The 23,798-nt window shown below is 41.6% G+C and overlaps 2 protein-coding genes across 2 annotated transcripts in view; both read right to left on the reverse strand.

Annotated features, from left to right (window-relative positions):
- The window catches only part of LOC140953208 (uncharacterized), a 2,009-nt gene extending 1,880 nt beyond the window's left edge, over positions 1-129 (reverse strand). Inside the window, exon 1 of the mRNA XM_073402707.1 lies at positions 1-129. This exon is cut by the window's left edge and continues 1,880 nt beyond it. Coding sequence (XP_073258808.1) covers positions 1-79 — 79 coding nt within the window. The 5' untranslated portion in view covers positions 80-129.
- Positions 130-5,143: 5,014 nt separating this feature from the next.
- Positions 5,144-20,033, reverse strand: LOC140953209 (uncharacterized). The gene is made up of 6 exons (XM_073402708.1): positions 19,953-20,033; positions 17,139-18,138; positions 16,297-16,684; positions 15,776-15,951; positions 7,081-7,425; positions 5,144-6,315 (listed from the first exon to the last, which is right to left on the reverse strand). The coding sequence occupies exons 1-6, from the start codon at positions 20,017-20,019 to the stop codon at positions 5,901-5,903; spliced, it is 2,391 nt and encodes a 796-aa protein (XP_073258809.1). The 5' UTR covers positions 20,020-20,033; the 3' UTR covers positions 5,144-5,900.
- Between the last annotated feature and the right edge of the window lie 3,765 nt (positions 20,034-23,798).

Below are 23,798 nucleotides of genomic sequence, written 5' to 3' on the forward strand. Positions count from 1 at the left end.
GCCTCCAAATGTTTGTAAGCTTGAAATAAAAGTACACGAACAGTAGAGTGGGTGCCCAAATAAAGTTCGAAGGCCACATGTTTAGCTTTAGGTCGTTGAGAACAACTACAAACACACATTTAACAGAGACAACAAGACACCGTGGCAGCCATGATGGCGCCGCTGACCAACGAAATTACAGTTATGGAATAATTTTGGTTTGGATACTTCGAGTGGGAAGGTTCGATAAATTTCAAACGTAGTTATGCAAAAAATGACAATTTTTAGCACAAACGTACTAATTCCATTCCTTGAAGACTAGACACAATGTTTGTTATATCTCATAATCCATCTAACTTGGGAGAAATGTTTTTAATAGTATATAGGAACCATTTTCCTATAACTCAGTTGTCTTCTAATGTGATTACATGCAACTCGCACACTCATTGTGGGTTGAGGAAAAAAACTTCTCTGATTTAAATGGTGATGTAAATAACCTACTTTTTGCACAAAATGGAGTAGAATTGTTCCGTTTTTAGACCTAAAAGTTCCTGCTATTAATTGAATAATAAACCAGTGAGATTAATGAACAAACACAAGGCAGACGATATCGATAATATAGTCTTTCCCGAATAATCGGGTCAAGCAAATGATCGTAACCAATTAAAGACGGCTGACCTACCTCATATCAACGCATAGTAGTAGTTCTTGGGAGAGCATTTAGCAGGCAATCCGTATTCTTATTTAGAGTGTTGAGGATAGCGAAGTTGGAAACTGATCGATAGCGTGGCTCAGATATATCATATAATTATTCAAACCTCGATTCTATAACTAAACGATATGGATCTCATATAGGGATGCCTCTTTAAGCTCATCGATTAACGAGAAATGATGAGTATAAGGTAAAGAAAAGAGAAGGAAAACTCGCTGCCTTAAAACTTTGTGGCACTGGCAAGGAAGTGACAGCAGTTTCTTGATGTTCTTCTCTGTGTTTTTTGCTAAGTTTGGCACCGCCTATTTGCGTCGTCTGACGTTATTCAACATCTGACTTCTCCCAACAGGAAGGAAGACGAGGAGTTTTGCCAAATGGCTCAAAAAATTTTCCTTCTTGCCGATATCAGAGCATTGTCTAAAAGTGTTTTTTGACAAAAATAAAGTAAAATCGACTTTTAAAGGGGCAACACTATTACTGGTGACAAAATAGTTTTCATTGTGGCCTACACAAATTAATCTGAAAAAATGTTGAACGATTGATCGTAGCCATTTTCTGCTTTTCTCAGTCTTCAGTGCTTTCAAAATAAAAAATGGCGTTATGGCCAATCACGCATACGGTTGAGTCGAATGTTAGAACAATTACATCTTGGAAACGGAAATAAGTAGTCTCGCTCTGAATGAACAAAATCTAGGAAACACAACCATTTCTTTGTTTGATCAGCCATCAATCCAATAGAAGCTGATGTGTAACTACCGTCAATTACTGCAGTCAAATGAGTGTTAACAAGCTTCTATCACAAACGACGATGGTTAAAAGTAACTCTCAGTGACCAAAATATATGGTGTGAATAATATTTCTCTTTTATCCCGATGCATGTAAACCGCGGCTACAAGAATAACAGTATTGACTAACTTTAAATCTTAAGAACATGAATTTTGCTTTTTGTTGTAATATGAAGTAAACGTGACGAGACATTTTGTTATTAAACCTGTACGTTTTAAAAGCAAAAACCAAAACAAAACAAAACAAAACGAAACAAAAGTAGTCAGAAACCAAATAAACAGAAATTCCTTCCAAGAAACTGCCAAACCATTAAGACAAAACCGCATAGCGAACCCGGCCGTTAGTATTAAAATTGCCAATTCGTCCAGTTGTCCAATTTTGAATTCGCGTTCGAAGGAAACGATTTTCAAGCTACTTAATAGTCTGGACCCGAAAACGAAACTATATTTCGCTGGCGGTCTGCCACACTGCTAAGATTGCAATCAAACCTGTTTACATTTTTGAATCACTAAGAACGCACAATAAATCAAGGAACGTTTAGGGACTCCCGCTAAAATATATGTTGTGATAATTTCCTTTCATCACGACTATGAAAGAACTTAAAAGGAATACCAACAGTTACTATAACTAACTTTAAGGAAGTAAATATCGTCAATTTTCGTTACACATCTAGTCGTACGTGTAAATTGTGCATTGCAATCACGATCACCATTTAAAGCCTTTGCGAAAAAAACATTTTCTTTTAATTTCCTACAGTAGAGAGAATTTCTACCATACGCGTAAAAGTTAAGGTAATACTACGCAGCAGCAGAAGCTAAAAAACAATTAAAAATATTTCAGTTTGAGTCGAACCATGCCTGTTACTTCCGGGTTTGTGTATGATAACGACGACCATTTTTCATAACACGTGCATGTTTATTTGAAATTACAGCTTTCCAAAATTTGTGGTTTCGACAATTCTATACACTTCCTAGTTGCTGTAGAACCGAAGGTTGGATAAATTTTAAGTACACTTTTGGAGCAAGCGGGGATATCACGCGAGATTTATAATAGTGAAATCAGGATTCAATTAACTAAATGTAGAAGAAAGCAATCCTCTCACCACTCAGAATCTGCCCGGGGGGGGTACTCCCTTATGTAAGCCATATAGGTATGTGCCGCCCCATCGGGTAGGGTTTTTGCGCCGTTTCGGTCTGAAAACGGATATACACTTTGCCCATTTTGGTCTGGAATTGACGATGGTTTTCGAGGGAGCTACGGAGTATATGAACATGTTTATAGTTTCATTTCCAAATGAGTAAGAAAGAAAGAGAAATATACACATTCGAGATGGATTTGAATAATTTTTTTGTTCGCGCTCTAATCTAAGTAATGATAACATAATTTCTGCCTAAACGCCAGGTCTGAAAACGGGTATGGATTTTAGAGTTCTAGTCTGAAAACGGTTGTGAAAAATTAGGAAAAAAAGGTCAGGATCTGAACAACTGAGCGGCACACCCCCACCAAGAATTCTCAGGAGTAACCCACCCCCCGGAGAATCTGTTAATTTTGCACTTATTTAACCTGCGTGCAAAATCAAAGCGAACCAAGGTTGGTCAAGTTAGAGTGCGTTAAAAGACTTATAAAGGGGGCGAGAGCTGCGGAAGGTGCCTGCTTCCCCAGCAGACTAGAAAACTGGACGATAATAATGCATCAGGGAGCAAATGTATTTAAACGAGGGAAAACAAAATACTGGAGAGCTATTAGAGAGGATCAGTCTACAAACCCATCTTCCCAACATTTAAAGTTAATTTGAGTGCCTAAAAAGGGATCGAATTCAGTGCTCCCGTATCTTTGAATTGATTCTATATGAATGGAACTCAAATGATCAGAGTATCAACATTATAGTGCTGATCTTTTTTCGTAAGTACGCACCTCATTTGGCCTTTTACAGAAGTCAAATCCAGACCTTTCCTCAACTGAGTTATTCACACCACGTCGACCTGTGATTAAAGTGCTATTGCAGGTAGACGCACAACTGTTCAAACTTGTCTTGTGAGTTGGCTCATCCTATTGGTCAAAAGTTTTTTCCGAGAAAAGCCTTACCAAATTATTATGAATCTTAAACATTTATCTTGTCTATCACCATCCGGGATCTAAGCGCACTATTACATCTTTTTTTGGAACCACTCTTAGAAGGGCTAAAGGCAGCAAACTGATTAGGGACTTCATATTTCAGTTGTAAGGTTAACTTAATGAAATTGCACGCCACTCGTGCGAATATGCAAAATACTTTATAAAACGCTCTAATATTATCTACTACGATCTATATTCTCTTTTGTTTCCTTCAGTAAAAGACCGTCAATTTGCAATGCCTTATAAAATCTGTTTATTTACCAAGAGACCTCCTCCGGCAATTCTGTTTACTCTGCAGTCCTGCGAAGAGTGCTCAGAACGTAATGGAACGAAAAAAAAAAGGAAAAAAGAAGGCCCACTCCATATATAATAGAATTTACACGAATAAGCGCCAGCAGGAGTCTATCAAACGGCGCCAGCCTGAATAAACGCTCTAGCTTAGAGTACAAACAATACTATGAGCCATTTCAGATAAGGGTTGTACCTTTCCTTGTTGGTTCAAATTATTGTTTTTTTGAATATTTGTTATAATCTGTTATGCTGATGTCGCTGAGGAAATAGACCTTAAAAACTATCTTTTGTTACGTTTTTCGCTTTTCTTATCGTAAACATATGCAATACCATGTTATTCACGCACGAGAAAGTCTATAAGCACCGCTGGCTGTGGAATAAGCGCGTACCACAAGCGCCGCACACAGGCTTTTCGTCAACTTTGCCCCGTTTACAGATAAACGAGACTGTAAAGAACTAGGGCTCAATCAGTAAATTCGACTGAGATTTAACTGGTTTATTGTGATCTCGCCTTCATACATCGGGCGTGTCGGCAGAGCTACTTTAGACGCAAACGCTAATTTTGTTACTTAATTCTTTGCGCTACGATTGGTTCGATTTTAATTAACGTTTAATGTCTCAGCAAGGTAACTCGAATTCTTGTCCATCACAGTATCTGGCGTATCTTAAAAATCAAACGGAAATTGTATCCAGACGTTGATAACTTATTTCTATAGCAACCGAAACAGTAACAAAAGTCTCCGACAGGTTATTCCTTATTTCATGACATCCCTTGTGCGGGAACTCGAGCTGATCAGTATTAGCAATCACCTTTTAGTTCTTGGTAGAAAAAAGCGCCAATTTAGTTAAAACTAAGATTCAGTGCATACTTGAAGCTGCAAAATCCGCTCAATGTAATACAGAAAATTAAATAGAAAGTAGCAAGTGGATTTGGCTAAGAGCGGTAGGAAGTATGACAATTAAATTAATAATAATATCCTTCTTCCTTTTAATGAAGTTCATAAGCAAAAAGTAAAAACTGGTTTGCATTAGGTCTGTAGGGGGGAGGGGTTAGGTCAACTGTAACTGGCTGAGTATAAGAGAACTAAAGTGTACTTCAATATCTACTGACGTTGAATGAATCAAGTATTGGACCGATGTTTGTTAAGACCCCTGTTGACAGCATTTACCACTCTGCTAAAGGACCTTCGAATTTCGATTACACTGAGGAGATCAAACATAGATTTAATCTTTAAACAACTACACCTTCCAAGTCTTCCAAAGCTTTACTTTATTTTCTAAAATATGCAAATCAAACGCACCGGTCTCGACAAGATCTCTGCGTGACTTCTTCGTGAATGCCCTGACCTTATCGCTTCTTCTGTTTGTTGTATTTTGTTGTATTTTGTAAAATGCAGGCATTTTTCCTAAAGACCCGAAATGCTCTAAACTTATTCCACTACTCATTTAAGTAGGGAGTACGCTCCTACTTGACTAACTTCCGCCCGACCTCTATAATTCATCTTGCAGCTGGAGTCTTTGAGTGAATCGTTTACGATCACTTCTATAACAATTAAATGGGACAAAATTTAACTTCCACTGAGCAGTCACGATTTCGATCGCTTCCCGTAACTGCCAGTGCCTAGCCAGAACCTGTTGACGCTAGCCTTTCAATAACGACAAAGGCAACTTTTATGACGTTCTATTCTATTACCTAAATTTTTATACAGTAGTTCTAAAAACGCATCTTCTAACTGGCTCAAATCCTCTTTGGATTTTCGTAAGCAAAAAGTGTTTTGTGAATGGTTCTCTCTGTGTCAGTGAATACGTAACTAGCAGTATCCCCATAGTACAATGATTGGTCCTCTTCTCTTTATACACATCAACCTTAGCCTTTATATAGGTGGCATCTCCGCGGAAAATGAAGTCTTGGTCTTGAAGATCCTTTCTCACTTTATCCAGTCTTAATCTCGGATAATGCATGGAATTTCGTTATCCTTAAGAACTGCCTGCGCCACCCAGAGGCTGGAGGGCATGTCTAGTTGGTGTACTGGCGTAATAGAATTTCGTTATCCTTAAAACTGCCTGCGCCACCCAAAGACTGGAACGCAGGTCTCTTTGGTTCTTCCAAACTGTCTCTAACATCATTGACAGGGCAAACAGTTTTCAAAAACTCATTAGCTTTAGCTTCTTCACAGGCCCGGCGTCCCTCCCGGTGATAAGCCTCAAACATCCGGGGTGTGAAGAACTGGTTAACCGTGTTGTGTTGTGGGAACTTGTTGCAAAGACAGGTGGACAAATAAGGGCATAAACATGATTTGCTATGACAACACTCGCAGCAGCACCAAGTCAATTCCTCGCTTTGCATCTCGGATTTTCTTGGAACAAGAATAATGATTTCTCCATCGCATTCCGGGTCACTGTCATTTTTTGCACCATAGTGGACTTTTAATCTGTTCAACAACATTTGTAGAGTGTAAACTCTGATTAGTCTTGTAACGATCATTCTAAACAAGTATCAGGGGCACCCAACGAGGATATACTTCAAAACCACTTAACATAGCATTGTTGAACGCATTTTAGTATTTAAACGGTAGATATAGGCATATTTTTATCCCCTAAAAACTTTTCATCTGTTCGGATTTCCTAGCTGAAAGTCTAGTGATCCGAAAATTATAGGGATGAAAACTTACCTTCTCGAAAATTTCAGCCAGAAAAAGGCTCCCGAAAATTCTAGGAGGCCTTTTTTAGGGTCAAAATCCGTTAAAAATGGGTAATTATACCATTTTGTAGATGTTAGAAAATCCTAGGAGAGGCAGGCAAGCAAGAAATTTTACAACAAATGCTCCGAAAATTCTAGACCTCAAATCGTCTTCCGAACAGATATTTTTTTCCAAAAACTGCCGTTGGGTGCCCTTGACGTATTGCTTAGAGAACATCGAAATCAAATCAAACTAAGTTCTCTAGTACTCTAGTACCAAGAGGTTTGCGCGAAACGTTTTTACCTGTACATGATCGTGTTTGTAACCTTGGCTTCAGAAAATCGCCGTCATGTATTTTACAATTATGCAAATATAACGTTTCGAAAGTACAGGATTTCTGAAGAAAGGTACCAAGGGGAAAAGTGATCGTGTAATAATTGAAGCACGAGGCTCACTCTACTTTACAAAAAAGAGTATCATTCCTGAAAAGGAAGAGGCTAAGCGAAGAATACGTACTTGTAATAACGTGATTTTAAGTCCTTTGAAGGGTTCGCAAACGTCTGCATCAAGTCTGAAATGACATCTTTACCGTCTTCATCATAAAATGAGCACTTCAGCTCGGTACAAGCAAGCATCAATGCATCTAAAATGCTCTTTGCGTTGTCCTCCTCTTCGTCTTTATAACCTCCGTCGACAACAACAATCCTTTTCAGTTTTCTCTGCAACAGTGGCAAAATGGCGAGATTTTCGTAATGACCACCATCACTGAGTTGCAGGACTGCTGGTGGAATTGACCCAACTGTGTCCAAGGAGAATAATAATCGCACATTGTAGACGAAAGAATTGTGTACAGTAAACCACCTGAAAAGAACCAGCGGTGGATGGTTTGTTGTGCCACAAAATTGTATAATATAGTCAGTGTTCTTAGATAACGTACCCTACAGGCCTCCCTCCAAAAAAATCAAAAACGATATTAATGGTAATAAAACTAAAACTCGTTCTCAACCTACTTATGAATTGATGATGATAAAAATAATAATAATGATAACAATGATAATTGTTGTTATTATTATTATTATTATTATTATATATTATTGTTATCATTATTATTATAACACCAGATATTACAGTTACTCTAGCCTGCATGCTTGTTTCGATTCTGATATTAGACTTAGTTAACAATTATTCTGATCCCTCAAACCTTGATCCATTTTCCGGAGAAAATCATGAGACGTAGGTCCTTCTTCAGAAGTGTAACCGGTTTTAATGAAAGCAAAAATTCACGGTGAAACGAGAAAGCGTTTTCACCGGCGAGCACAATGTGACAAAATGCAAGAAATCAAAACAAGCTAGCTCTCACGTGATCCTATGACGAAGCACGTCTAACCTATGTTACATAACAAGGAAAACGTGACATGAGAAGGGAAACGCGTGACAGAACACTCCCCGTCTGGTATTTCAAAAATGCCACTATAGAAGAAAACGAACAGTAACTTTTCTAAAAACAAAGTTATAAGCTTGTAACAACGTTATAAGTATAATCTCCAGCACTTAGCTGAGACAGTTCATCCAACTGAGGTTTCCATCTTCTTGAAATCACTCTCACTTCTGAGCAGAATAACTTCATTTACTGGTCTTGTGTAGGTCTTAACGGATCCATCTTTGGCTGTCACTAGCTCTACCTTACGCACTTTGCCATCTGCACTGACATGGGCTCGGGTTATCCGAGCAAGGGGCCAGCAATTTCTTGGGAGATCCTTAGAGCAGAGGAGGACCAGGTCTCCTTCCTGCAGGTTCTTTGCTTCTTGCTGCCACTTTCTTCTCGGCTGGAGCATTGGCAGAAACTCCCTGCGCCATCGGGCCCAGAAAACATTTGCCAGATGCTGGACTTGTCTCCACTGCTTACTGTATAGTTCTTGTTGAGTGAAATTTCCTGGCATCGCCTTCAGGCTTTCAGACTTTTGTGTGAGAAGGGTGGCAGGTGTGAGAATCTCTGGCATGTCTGGATCCGACGGAACTGGTATTAGGGGTCTGGCATTCACTATTGCTGTAACTTCAGCCATCAGCGTTGAGAGAACCTCATGAGTAAGATGCCTGGGTCCAAGGTCGGCAAAAGTGGAATCCAGGATTCTTCGGGTCACCCCTATCATTCGTTCCCAAACGCCCCCTGCATGAGAGGCGTGAGGGGGGTTAAAGATCCAATCGCAACCCTCAGCGGCCAAGTACGACTGGACGGCACCTTCATCCATCTCTTTAAGGCAGGACTGGAGTTCGTTGTGTGCACCAACGAAATTAGTACCGCAATCAGAGCGAAGTTGTACAACTGGACCCCGTAAGGCAAGGAATCTACGCAATGCATTGATGAAACTGGAGGTGTCCATTGACTCTAATAGTTCTATGTGAATGGCTCTAATTGTCAAGCATGTGAAGAGTACGGCCCAACGCTTGCTGTTTGCCACTCCTCCCCTTGTGCGACGAGCACTTACTGTCCAGGGTCCAAAAACGTCAAGGCCAACGTAACTGAAAGGCGGGGCAGGGGTAAGGCGTTCGACGGGTAAATCGGCCATTTTCTGGATTTGCTGTCGACCCCTCAGCTTCTTACACTTTATGCAACTGTTGATAACGCTGTTAACAATTCGCTTGCCTCCGATAATCCAGAATCCGCTGCTTCTGATCAGGCCGAGAGTGAAATGCCGTCCTTGATGTTGCACTCTCCCATGATAGTAGGTAACTAGAAGAGTGGTCACGTGATGCGAACTTGGGAGAATCAAGGGATGGCGTTCTTCATAACTAAGACCTGCTTGCTCTAATCGGCCACCAACTCTAACGAATCCTTCCTTGTCGATCACTGGGCTCAGTTTGAGGAGCGGACTTGATTTTGGCAGTCTTTCAGAACTTCTGAGGCAGTGTATTTCCTCTTTGAAGGCTTCATACTGGACATTTTGGATAATCAGGGACTTTGCTTTGCTAAGGTTGTGGACAAGGGCTGTCTTCTGACTCTTGTGTGCACCAGGCTCTTCAGATGTCTTTTGTTGGTGCAACTGGACAAGCGAGATCAGTCGTGCAAGTGCCTTCATAAGAGCCTCCCACCGTGAGAACCTGGAAAAACGGCTGGTTCCTAGGGATTTGTTTTGCAGAACCCGTGTAGCCAGAGACTTCACGAGAGGGCGGACTTCAGGATCGTCCTCTGTGGGTAGCGCGGCATCGCTGCTGATCGTTTCATTTACAGATGAACCATGGTGGTAAAGGAACTGAGGGCCGCTGTGCCAAATGCTGTCTTTGAGGTTCTGTGCCTGAACTGATCGCGTGGCTAGGTCAGCAGGATTCTTCTGGGTTGGCACGTAAAACCACTGTTCTGGAGATGAGGACTTCCTGATTCGCTCCACTCGGTTGCTGACATAAGCGTAGAATCGACGACTTTCGTTGCTGATGTAACCTAGGACGACTCTACTATCCGAGTAGAATGCAACAGCCTGAAGATCAAGGTCCAATTCTTCAATGATGAGCTCTGTCATTTCAACTCCCAATACAGCAGCGCAAAGTTCCAGACGGGGAACGGTGGTAGCGTGGGACGGAGCTAACTTCGCTTTACCAAGGACAAAGGAGACTTGCATGTTCCCATCACACTGAATGGTCCTGAGGTATGAGACAGTGCCAATGGCCTCCTTGGATGCGTCACAGAAGATGTGCAACTCCCGTCGACTAACAGCTTTGAGTGAGGTAGTTGTGTAGCAACGCGGCACTCTCAGGAGAGTTAAGGCTTGGAGGGCTTGGCACCATGCTTCCCATGCTGGTCTCTGCTCCTCTGGCAATGGTTCGTCCCAATTCTCTGGCTCAGGCTTTGCTATCATTGCTCTTAGAAGGAGCTTGCCTTTGACAGCAACTGGAGCGGCAAGTCCTAGAGGGTCATACAGGCTGTTAACGACAGACAATACGCCTCGTCTTGTGAACGGTTTCGCTCCTACATTGGCTTTGAAAGTGAATGAATCGGCCGATATGTCCCACAATACACCCAAAGACCGCTGCGCTGGAATTGTATCCTTTGAGAGGTCCAGATCCCGAAGGTCGGCAACTCGATCTTCAATCGGAAAGGCTTGAGTTACCTCTGGAAGGTTGGATGCTATCTTGTGTAGATGCAGATTAGCTGTGGCTAACATGGCTTGTGTTCTACGCAATAGGTCTACGGCTTCAGTAGGTTCCGCAACAGATTTAAGTCCGTCATCCACATAAAAGTTGTTATCAACAAAGTTCTTAGCATCAGAGCCAAATTCCTGCTCCCCGACTTCGGCGGTTTTCCTGAGGCAGTAAGTGGCTACTGCTGGAGACGACGTGTTTCCAAAGACATGAACCTTCATTCGATATTCAATAAGCTCTCCATTAGGGTCATTGTCTTTGTACCAGAAGAATCGTAATAGGTCCCTATGATCCTCTCTAACTAGGAATGAGTGGAACATCTGCTCAATGTCTGCCATGAAGGCCACGGGCTGTTGGCGGAAACGTATCAAGATGCCAAGTAAGTTGTTTGTCAGATCTGGTCCTGATAGCAAAATTTTGTTTAGAGAGATTCCTGCGGTCTCAGCTGCGGAGTCAAAAACCACACGTATTTTTTGTGGTTTTTGGGGATGGTAGACACCAAAGTGGGGTAAGTACCAGTGAAGAGTAGGTGGGTCTGACTGTATTTTCGGTGCAGGTTCAGCATGTCCATTGTCGAATAGTTTCTGCATGAAATCGAAATAATGCTTTTTCATCAGAGGTTTCTTGTCTAAAGAGCGTCGTGTAGACTTCAAACGTTTTAGGGCTTCTTCTCGGTTATTTGGGAGCTTTTCAATCCCATCGCGGAGAGGTAAGGGCGCCTCCCAGTTACCTGATTCGCTCTTTGTCAGCGAGTGTTTCATGATCTGGACGAACTTCCTATCTTCCACCGACGTTCCTGGTTTGTTGTCGTCCTTAGTTCGTACGAACACATCTTCTCCCAGTCCATCTTCAGACCTCCTTTTAAAATTTCCCTCCTTCAGGTCGTCTATGGGTTCTGCAGTCGGATGGTGTTTGACGTAGAAGCGGTTACTGCAGGGTAGTAGAAGAGAGGGTCTACCATTATCAAGAACTTGTGTTCTGAAACATGAAGCCTCACTTGGCTTGTGGGCACCATCTAAGCATGCATTTCCTAAGACTACCCATCCTAGGTCAAGGCGTTGAGCCCAAGGTGCATCTCTGGGCCCGTTTCGGGACTCGCGGATTTTGTGAAGGGGCGGTGCATCTCTTCCAATAAGCAGAAGAATATCAGCCTTTGGATCTAGCTCTGGGATCTTGTCTGCGATGGGGTCGAGGTGGGGGAATGCTCTAGCGACCGAAGGACTAGGAATTTCCTCTCTGCTATCCGGGATTGCATCACATTCAGTAAGGACTGGAAGTGCATAAGAGTACGCATTGTCTAAAGACTCAATGATGAGGTTGCGTGCACGTCTCCCTGTAACTTGGCTTGTCCCTGAGCACGTTCTCAGCGTGTACGATGTAGTTGCTCCTTCCAATTTCATCAAGTCAAAGAGCTTAGGTTTGGCTAGGGAACAGTTACTCTGATCGTCAATGACCAGGTACACCTTGACCTTGTCTTTAGGATGCCCATTTTTGTAAACGTAGGCTGGGCAGATCTTTGAACAGGATTTTCCCCCAACTGCATTTCCACACAGTTCTGTACAGTTGGCTGTGACCTTAGCTGGCTCCCCGCCTTGCTGAAGGGCGTCTTCGGGCTCTCTGGTTTGTGTTTCTTGTTCACTTGGAGGGTCAATGTGTAATGCTGCAACATGTTTATCACTTTGGCATTCGGCACATTTGATTACTGTTGTACAGTCTTTGGCTTGGTGGCTAGTTGAAGCAAGACAGCGAAAACATATTCGGTACTGGCTAAGTAAGTCCTTCCTTTCGGTGAGGGACATGGCTCTGAAGGCACGGCACTTGCCAATGGGGTGAGATAGTTTGTGGACGACACACCATTTGTCTGGATCCCGTGCAGAAAAGTGAAGGTGTGGAGGACCTGAAACCTCAGTTTTGTAAACCGATAGGCCTTGTCCCGACGGGGAGATCGTGTTAGACTTAACAGTAGGCTTAGCTGAGTGTGAGCTCTTCTTGCCAGGGTCCTCAATCATAAGGTAGGGGTCGTTGCGTTCCCGTGCAATTTCTTCGATAAATGATGCGAACTCAATGAATGGAGGATATTCCACTTCATGCTGACGTTTGTAGCGATACGCATGTCTTTGCCATCTTGCCTGGAGATCTTCAGGTAGCTTGACAAGGAGTGGTTTCAGAAAGGCTGGCTCGTCAAGAATTTTGAGGCCGGTAAGTCCGCCATCTTCTTTCGCACATTTCAATTCCAAGAGGAGATCCCCTAGTTCTTGCAGACCTTTGTTGTCTTTGGCATTCAGTGATGGGAATGCAGTTAGCTTGTCCAGGTGTACTTGGGTGACGACAGCTGTGGAGCCAAAACGTTCTCCTAACTTCCTCCAACATTCTTTAACTCCCTCGGTCGGGTTCTCTATATATGCATTTCGTAAACGCTGAATGAGTCTCTTAGAGTCACCAGTAGCATGCTCCGCCATGAGGGCAAGCTCTTCGCTTGGCGAAATGTTTACCTCTCTTATCATGTTCTTGAAGGCTGCTTTCCAAGTATTGAAGTTTTCAGGGGAGCTGTCAAATTTCTCTATTTTGTTAGCAATGAGCTCCCTTCTGGAGAGAAACTGAACGAAACCTTCCATGCGGTCAGTAGGGTTAGGATTGAAGGGCGGTGCTCCCGGATTGAGCTCTTTCGCAAAGCAGGGCTTCTCTTCCTTGACTGGGAAGCCGCGGGCGGAGAGGTTCTTTGCTTCACGATTACGGTCATGATGATCTTCATACGGTTTTAAACCTTCAAATTGACTGTCAATGAATTGCTGAACACGCTTATCGGAATCTTCGATTGGTAAATCTATTGTCTGAAAATCAAGGTTCAATCCAAGTTCCTCGTCAATAGCTTTTGCGCGGGCGACGGCAACAGCTGCTTCCTGTTCTGCGCGTAGGGACTCCCAGCGTGCTTCTTCCTCGCGTTTTCTCCTAGCAAATGCCAACTCATCTTCTCGTCTCTTCCTTTCTTCTTGTTCTAACGCCAGCGCGGACTTGGTTTGAAATTCGGAAATTTTCCTTTGCATTTCGGCCTTTTTTAATGCCGCGGCCGCCTCGCCTTTTGCATGGGCCCGTAGTGCGTTCGAGGAAACGGACGACTTGGAAGCACGTGACCCAGATCGAAAGGATCCTAATTCCAGTAAGAGGTCATTTTTCCGGTCCAACCCTTCGTTAATCGCTGCCTGGACGAGTTCCTTCCGAGTTCTCATCATTGCTTCGATTGTTTGTCTCTCTTCCTGATGTTCGGGCAAGCTAGCATGCACTGTAAAATCCATTAATGAAATCCACGCAAGTTCATAATCACTGAACGACGAACGCAAGTCTCCTACGGCCTTACGTAAGGCTTCCACAGAATCTGGAGTTTCTTTGAGCTTGGAAATCGCTTGGCTAGTTCTTTCCCATATTTTTTCAAGTTTCAGTGAGTCAGACTGCAGTCTGTTTTCGATCAACTTCGCGGTGGGCTTCGAGAGTCGTTTTGCTCGCGTGGATTCTGAATGCTTGGCGTTATCTTCGACGACTGTGTTTTCGAGCGAAAACAAACCCATTTCCACTTTCTCGGGGCCTTCCTTTGAGCTCCCATGCTTGGATACCTTTGTAACGGGCGAATTTGAAGGAGCCTCTTCCAACTGGCTGGATGAACCGTGTTTTTGAGTTTCGCTTGGTTGCTTGAGCGTTAAATCCACGAGGTTGTCTGGCTCAGTGTGATCGGCCGGCGATAAATCTCTCGTTTCACTATTCTGATCCCTCAAACCTTGATCCATTTTCCGGAGAAAATCATGAGACGTAGGTCCTTCTTCAGAAGTGTAACCGGTTTTAATGAAAGCAAAAATTCACGGTGAAACGAGAAAGCGTTTTCACCGGCGAGCACAATGTGACAAAATGCAAGAAATCAAAACAAGCTAGCTCTCACGTGATCCTATGACGAAGCACGTCTAACCTATGTTACATAACAAGGAAAACGTGACATGAGAAGGGAAACGCGTGACAGAACAACAATGTTTTGTGTTACAGCCATCATGATTTATTCTTGCAAATACTGTACTGGATTTGGCCCATTCGATATGAGTCGCTCCATTTGCCAAAAGTTCTCTTAGTTTTTTTATTGTAAATTTATTTTAGGCACTTTTTAAAAAAAAGTTGTATAAAGTATTTTATTGTAATTTTAAAATAATAATAATGATAATAATAATGAGAAGAAGAAGAAGAAGAAGAAGAAGAAGGAGAAGAAGGAGAAGAAGGAGAAGAAAGAGGAGAAGGGGGAGGAGAAGAAGAAGGAGAAGAAGATGAAGATGAAGATGATGATGATGATGATGATGATGATGATGATGATGATGATGATGATGATGATGATGATGATGATGAACAATGATAACCTGGAATCCTAGGAGACATAAGAGAGATGTAGAATCACGTTTACGGCAAACGGCAAACAACAGATTCAAGCTGAGAATTTCTTGAAATGGAGAATGGGAAAATAAAAAAGGTCCAGAACGGTTCTTATGAATAAAACTAACGTGATACTACCATTTTTTGTAGAAGTAATTAACAGTAAAAGACAAGTAAAAGAAAAACTTGGTCATGTGGTACGAATTTGCGTCTGCCGTTTCCCATAAACATGACTCTCAATCTCTCTATTAGCATAGAGGACCTACTAAGGGATTCCTTAGCTGGACTCGTGTTTCAAATCAAATGAAGAAATCAATGATCCTCGCAGTTGTGAACGCAATTTATGCAATTTCGTAAGAAGCCTAAAAAATTTCAGGACTTCAACGGGGCTTGAACCCGTGACCTCGCGATACCGGTGCGATGACCTAACCAACTGAACTATGAAGTCACTGATGTTGGGAGCTGGTCAATTATATGTTCATATGTTCCCGTGAAAGAGATGAATGTAATAGATGTATATGAAAAAAATGATATAAGAACTGCGGACCCGTGTTTGTCACCACTTTGAGAAAGAAAAAGCCATCTAAAACTGGACAGTTGAAGGAAACCTTAACAGCAAAATTATTATCGAATATCAGAAAAATGTCCTCCCAGACAGTTACACTACTCTCACCTGACATCAAGGACTGCGATGATAACCAGCATGGCGTGTACTACCAGGAAAGTTATCATGCACCCCAAGAGTGATGGCTCAAAGTGTTTCCTACCATGACGATAACAAATTGTTGGGATAATCAGTAGAAATCCAAGGACAACGTCAAAAACAAATGTCAAAAACAGTCGGGGGCACTGTTGAGTTAAAAAGAAGGATAAAGGAGGAGAATAGTCAACAAGCATTTAAAAGGGTTTCAATGAGCAGGAAAACGGTAAGGTCTGCCAAGTTAATAGTTGTGGAGTGAGATACTGATGATGATGAAATCATAGTAAAGCTTAAGAGATGATTTCACTGATTATGAAGGAAAACGTAACGACTATTTTTCGAGGAAGGTGATTATGTTAACGATGATAGAGGTGATCAAGAAAGTGGTAGTTCTGCGTTCCTGTGTTGCCCTAAAAATTGCCGTTGCTTTTACTTTGTGTAACATCACCTTTAACCGAGAGAAATTCATCATGAAAATGTAATCAATATGCTACCTTTTTTCGGCGTCCTGCATCACTTATCACTCTAGCACCCATGTCAAACCCTAGAATTGTGTGAAGACGAGTCAATCCTTCAATAGAATCATCATATTTTCCCATGTGTTTGGAAAGTGTTGCTGCAGATGTGGACATCGCTTCTGATAACATGATATCTTTTGGTTCCACTTTGCCCTCGAACTGATTTTTTTCGCGCCAGCCAAAACGCTCTATACCCGAAGGTGACATAGTTAACAGCGCATAGTTCTTTTTGTCTTCATCGTTGTTCTTCCACCGGTTCACAGCAATGTTGGATATATACTCGGGTTTCGTGTCTTGCAGATCTGCTAAGGTCAGGGGCTCTGTGTTATTGCTCTTGTGATAAAAGGCTTTCTGCACCCTCCACCTGGAAAATCAACGTACTTTTTAGCTCGCCCCATGTACGATCCTGGATTCAGAATTCCTCGCTTGTGGATTCCGGATTCCAGGTACTGGATTCCCGATCCGCGGTCAGTAGAACTTGAACTGCGGATTCGAATCGTTAAAGGCATTCCGGATTCCAAAGCCCAGAATTTCGGATCCTACAAGCACATTCAAATTCTCCAGGTTTCGGAATCCGATAATACAATTTCCAAAGAGGTTCCCTTAAAAACATGCTTTTATCGATCTCTTCAAAACTGTACTGCAAAACGTATATTAAAAGTTTATACAGCTTTAGTGACTGAACATTGCGTATAACTTTAATGTTCCTCCGACCTCCCGGGGAATTTAATCAAAGTCGCTCATATGCATTATCGTGACGGGCCCTTGAAAGATGCTCGTTGTTCTTCCTCTAGTTGTAGGACCTATACTTTTCTTACCTGAAGTAGCGATGCAAAAGTTCGTCTTTCAACTTTGTCGTGAAGGAAGAAGTCATCAAGGCAATTCCAGAGGCAAATAGCAGCCAATGGGAAACGTGATCCTCATGTTTTAAAAAGGATAAAAGTGGTACGTCAACCCTAAACACCCTCCAATATATAACGAAAGAATAGAAAAGGACTATAAGGACGAAAGAGGTCTTTCTACGCAGGAAGGGAATAACAACCCATACAATCACCACAAGGATTCCAACCAAAACCTGTGCCAACACAGGAATCTTCACCAAAAAGTCATAAATTGTAAACGGGATAAACGTGAATATCAACACACAAGCGACAGCGTATTCAAGCAGCAGCAGAACGCTTAACGCACGAGGATATTCTAAGAGGAACTTTTTCGTTTTTGAAATGAGAACATAAAGGAGACCAAAAACAAAAAAGAACACAGAAAAAAAAATTGCAATATCACTTTTGTGACTTCCACTCAAGCAACGATCAAGGACGTCATTTCCAGGCACTGCAGGCTTATTCATTTCTCTTTGTCTCTCTAAGGCGGCATCGCAGTCAGCTGACTTTCGCATCAAATTTCCAATCCCGAAGAGATCAATCATCACCGCTACTGGAAATGCGTACGTTAACCATTTAATTGCTGGAAGGACGAGGACTGCCAACATAAGAAAGAGGAAGAGAATTGCGTCACAGCACCCTTTTTTATAGCCAGTCCAGTCACAAATGTATCCTGATCTTTGTGTCATGTTGTTAAAGAAGTGTTTGTGCCAGCCTTTCATGCCTTCTCCTGGTCTCCTCTCATCTCCTTGTTCCTTTTCTTCGCGATATTTCCAGTCCAGGTAAGCAGTGCCTGTGAAGCCACCCCCTGACACGCAACTTAAATAATCCACTTCAACTTCGTCATTAAGTAGTCTGCTCAGGACTCCGGAACAAAAGGCCGCTGACCTGACGCCACCACCAGAGAATGCTAGACCAGTACTACCTTTTGGTATTTCTAAAAAATGTCATGAAAAAAATATTATTTATTACCTTTTGATCATACGTTTTTGCAATCTACCATCTATGTCTTAATATTTTTATTCAATTTCACTTATTAGTTAAGGCCACAGTCATTGGCCATTCATAAGTATTTACCGAAGGTACGGTAAATCCTCTATTAAGCCCCCTCCCTTCTAAGGAAACAGAAAAAGGTTCGAGTTATCGGGAGTTCGAAGCAAATAACCGGAAATAAGCAAATAAGCAAATGGATAAGCGAGGGAATGCAAGTGTCATGCACAGTTCACTTCGAGGGTAGCAGAAAAAAAGATTGACATTTTGAAAAAGGAATTAAGCAACAAGGGCTAGATTAATATAAAGGGATGGCCTCTGAATTTGTACGGGAGTGACATAAAAAATAGTTTCTGTGCAGATCCCCCTCCCCTCAGGAAAAATCGGAGAGATTAGGGGGTCTGTACATTGGTTGTTTATAAATAAATTTAATGTTTCGGACTTCAGTAAATCGTTTTTTCTTTTTCAACTAGCCACTCGCCAAAAACATGGTTCGAGATATCAAAGGTGAAATTATATAGAAATGGTCTCAGGGGAAACAAAAATTACTTCCAGTCAGCGGGAGATTCGAGTTGTCGAGAGTTCGGGTTACTGAGGGTACACAGTAAATGTATGAAGGAAATATAGGGGAAATTTGAAAGTCGACTGTAACAAACAAATCGGATAGGCCACCGTCCTGTGTTTTTAAGAGGTGCGGTTCAGCAATCTCTTACTTCTAAATTTGCGAACGACCAACAACTGCATGAGAAGCTCCAGTCTGTTTTAATTTATCCGACGAAAAGACGTACTTTGAATGAATGTGATGTTTTCCTGCTGTGCTTTTTTCTTTCTTTTCTGATAGTTCGCTGTGTGGTTTATTTGCCACTAAATCAGCCACTAATATTGCTTTGTTTTTTTGGAGAACGTTATAGTCGTTCTGTCTGGCAAAGTTTGACCTGCTTAACAAACGACGACAGCGACAGCAACAAGAACGGCAAAATAACAATAGGTTTCGATTAGCAAAACAACCGACAACCTTGCACGTGCATCACGCTTTTTTGTACGCATTTCTTTGCCGTCGTTGCACGACTATAACGTGAAAGTGCCTAAATTCGCGTTTTGTCGAGGACGGGAACAGAAGACAACAACTTGCTCTTTCCCCGAACTTTGATATAGTTCCTCACAATTCAACTGCGAAAATATTTCCCAACATTTGGCGAATTAAACAAGATGGAATAAGCGTCATAATCTCATAAAGTTTAAAGCAGCCAGCATTCACAAGGGGTAAAAAAACTCTAAAGGGGAGGAGGAGAGGATTTCGTGTCTACTTAGTTCCTCCCTGCCAGTCTGTACGGGCGTATGGGCGATGGATGGGCAGGCGTACGCAAACTTCATAACGAAATTTTCTCGCATCGATAGGTTTACAATTTCTATAGCAATGGAGGGTGCGCTACAAAAAAAAATACTTCTCTGCGCGTCCTATTTTCTACTCACTTCTTTTTAGTGTTTGATGTAACACGAAGAAGAATTAAGGACGCAAACAAGAGGAGTTTTCTATCTGATTTCCAAATACTCATTTCCTTTGTATGACATGAATTATTAATAAGTTAAAGAACTTTTGATGAAACACGCTCCCCCGCTTTTGATATACTGCGTATACTTGCTAAACTGAGGATAAATGTCGCAAATATGTATTAGATTGAACTCTATGCCATGAATGTCCCCGGTGTCAAATGAATATCTATCTTTGAACGAAGTGATTGAAAAATTTCTTCTGCCAACCTTTCTGGCCTTTGTCTTTTCCTTCCTCGTTTTCCTCTTTCTTTTCTCCTTGGTTCAGGTAACCCATGTTTGTAGTCCCAACCTCCGACACGCTGCTTGAATGAGCTTTGACATCTTTTGTCCCAGATGGCCTCGTTTCTGATATATGAGACAGATCATCAACAACTGAACATAGATAGGTAAAAAATGTTATCCTTTGAAGCACAAAAAAATTTGTTTTCGCAATCCTATCAGTCTATTAGGCCTATTTATTGGACTAATGGTTTCAGGTGAACTTTATCAGTAAAATCCAACTAGTGGTCTATTATCAATGCTGCATTCGGATTGCTTGAGCTGCTATGCTAGGCTATGTGTTATAGCCCACTAGTAGCGAAAAGTGCCAGATTTTTGGCGGCAAAAAAGAATTCAAGTGTAGCTTTAACTAGCTGAAGTTGTTTTGTCTTGATATTTTTGACCAACTAGTTGGATTTTACTAAAACAATTATTTCTCTCGCCCTCATGGTCTCTGAGTTAATATCCCATTCGGCATTCGGCTAATTATTCGGTATTATAGGTTAAAGTCACATAGCCTGTAACAGTCGGTTTCTGGGAGGTTACCAAGCATTGAAATTTGGGGTACTCCCTATAACGGCCTATAATAGGTTAGGAATATTAAGAGTTGACTAAAATGAGAGGTTGAAAATTTGTTATTTAGGTACTTAAAAAGGCCTTTGAATTCAGTGTTCTTACGTAGGTATGTGAAAACTGTATCATTAACAGGCATACAATGGGGATACCTTCTGTTTTAAATGGTACAGGCTGTATATGAAAGGGTAAATGGATAGACCTTAGGGCGAAGCCTACTCGTGTAATACTTTTTTAAGTTCCCTCCACCTCTCGAGTCTATTAGACTTCGCTCAAAAGTTCGTGATTTTCTCGCCTCAAAAACACACGCCATCGTACATAATCCGGCCAAGTGTGACGTCATTTTACCATGGTAGCAAAACTTCTTGATCTCAACAAAAAAAAGATAAAAAGCGACTTCGTGTTCTCTGAAAGTTCAAATCGATTATGCCAACTAACCCAGTTTATCTAATGCTACAGGGAAACTCTCCTCGACTTGAATTCTTAAGAAAAATATTCAAGTTTTCAAAGAGACAGAGAAATCCGTAGTTGTATGTACACATGGTCCATAAAACATGAAATTAAGCATTTTACCATAACTGAACGATTCCTCGCCCGCCGATTGGTCAGAATCTATGTACCAGACCAAACAGACTATAGAAGTAACGGGAAGGTGACACAATTTGTTTTTCTCTTTCTCGCGTGCGCGATTTTCCAGGAAACTTCAACGGAAATGGCCAATGATGTTGTGATAGAAATGGAGTTAAAAGTTCAAAACTTTGCAGTGAAACCACACGCCTGCGGCTCGTAGTTACACTTGAGTTTTGAACATTTTGACGTGATTTCTGTAGTCGATAAGAGTACAGACCTTGGATAATTGTTGTGGATTTGTTTAATTAATTCACGTCGTAGTCGGCGCGCAGTGACTGTAAAGGAATGTAATGCAGAATGTGCATGTCAAATGTGAACCTAATATATGGCCTAGCTCTCCATGAGTTCTCCGTAGCTCAAGTGGATAGAGCGCCCGCCCGGTGTTTGGGAGTAGCCTGAATTTCATCCGATTGCTTCGAGTCGTTTTCTCCTCTCAGCAACGTCTGAATCGACCGGCCGTTAATGCCGTTCAGTGACATCACTACTACTCCAAAACCGGGTAGTGATTTTGATTGGTTGATTGCCTAAACATTCGCATAATTCTGAGAAATTTTAGCTCGATTGTCGCTTGATATTCAACGGATCACATCACTGGCATACTTGCGTAGAGTTCAAACGTTTCGATAATCTTTATCGTAAACAGCAAAACTGCCCTCGTTTTCGAAACTAAAATGCTAAGTCGAACTGCGAATGAAGAATCATTGCGGAGAGTCGGTAGGTTTTTCATTTAGAGCCGCTTTATCGTTTCGGCAGTGATTTTGTTTATGCGAAGTTTCTGAGACCAATGTTGTAATTGGACGGCCTTCTAGCTATTTTTGACCGTAAAGTGTAATGATTCTGTTAGCTTTTCTTTCTTGTTTCCTTGTTTTATTTTTTCTTCTTTAAGGGCCAAATAGCTTCTTTTCAATTAAGGCAAATCGTTGTGTTTTTATGTTCCGTGTGTGTATCTACTTCATTGCGTGATTGCGACCGAGTTTGATTATGGAATTACAACCGGTTGACACTACTGCATGCATTTGATAGTTTGAACGTTAAACGTGACTGATTACGATCGAAAAAAAGTAAAGCCATTCTGTATCATGCAGACATTTCCAAACGATATTTCTTGGTTTGCCACTTGAAAATCGTGTTTAACTTTTGCATGAATTAACGCAAAGGATCGGAGTAGTAGAGTCACTGGACTTCTGTTACCGGCCTGTCGATTCAGACGTTACTGCGGGAGTAATAACGACTCGAAGTAATCGGATGAAATTCAGGCTACCTTTGGAAGGTCATAGGTTCCAATCCTGTCGGGGACTCAGATTTTTCTTTGTGCCACGCTCGTGACATGCTGATCATTTCATCTTCACAAAAGAATTCGAGTGTGCTGTTCGCAAAAGCTGTTACTTTTCTAATCTTGACCTATTGCTTTTTTGCCTTTAATTTCTCGTTGCCGTTACCGTCGCGGCAGTGACATCTTAAAAACTCCTTATTAGAATATTTAAAACTAGTGAAAGGTTTGAACCCAGGAGTCTTTTCATAAGTCGCTTGAGTATGATCGTCCGGGTGAACGTAGTCCTTGATAGGACTGTACGGTTGTTGACAGTGACTGAATTGTTTCGACAGCCCGTGCGGTAGTCATGTTCAGGTCAAAGTGAGTTGTATCACATCAGTTGTCACAGTTTAACAGTTGCGCATTGTTAGTCAAATTGTCGGTTGTGCAGTCGTTCTCTCGCAGCTAGTTTTGTTTGAGTCCGTCAGTAAGTCGTTTGTACGGTGCCAGTAACTGTTGACTACGAATCAGTGGCATCAACGTATTTAGAATTGTACTGCTGATCAGCCGAAATCGATTAACCAAGAGGGACGGGGAGACCAGTACAATTCTAAATACGTTGATGCCACTGATTCGTAGTCACATAAGGCCTTTGAATTCAGTGTTCTTACGTAGGTATGTGAAAACTGTATCATTAACAGGCATACGATAGGGATACCTTCTGTTTTAATGGTACAGGCTGCATATGAAGGGGTAAGTGGATGAACCCCTACTCGTGTAATTCTTTTTTAAGTTCCTTCCATCTCTAGAGACTACTAGACCTCGCTCAATAGTTCTTGATTTTTGTCGCCTCAAAAACACACGCCATCGTACATCCTCCGGCAAATTGTGACGTCATTTTACCATGGTAGCAAAATTAAAGTTAAAGCATCATCTAAAAGGATAAAAAGCGACCTCGTGTTCTTTGAAAGTTCAGATCGATTATGTCAACTCCCTCACTTTGTCAAATGCCACAAGAAACCTCTCCTGGGCTTGAATTCTTAAGAAAAATATTCAAGTTTGCATAGAGAAAAAGAAATGTGTCGTTGTGTGTACACATATTTGATAAAACATGAAACTAGGCATTTTACCTTAACTGGACGATTCCTCGCGCGCCGATTGGTCACAATCCATGCATGTACCAGACCATACATACCATAGAAATAACTGGATGGTGACACAATTTGTTTTTCCCTTTCTCGCGTGCGCGATTGTCCGAGAAACTTCAACGGAAATTGCCCTCAAAACAGTCCATGTTGTGGTAGAAATGGAGTCAAAAGTTCAAAACTTTTGCAGTAAAA

This window comes from Porites lutea, chromosome 11 (genome assembly GCF_958299795.1).
Source record: "Porites lutea chromosome 11, jaPorLute2.1, whole genome shotgun sequence".
Classification (NCBI taxonomy): Eukaryota; Metazoa; Cnidaria; class Anthozoa; order Scleractinia; family Poritidae; genus Porites; species Porites lutea.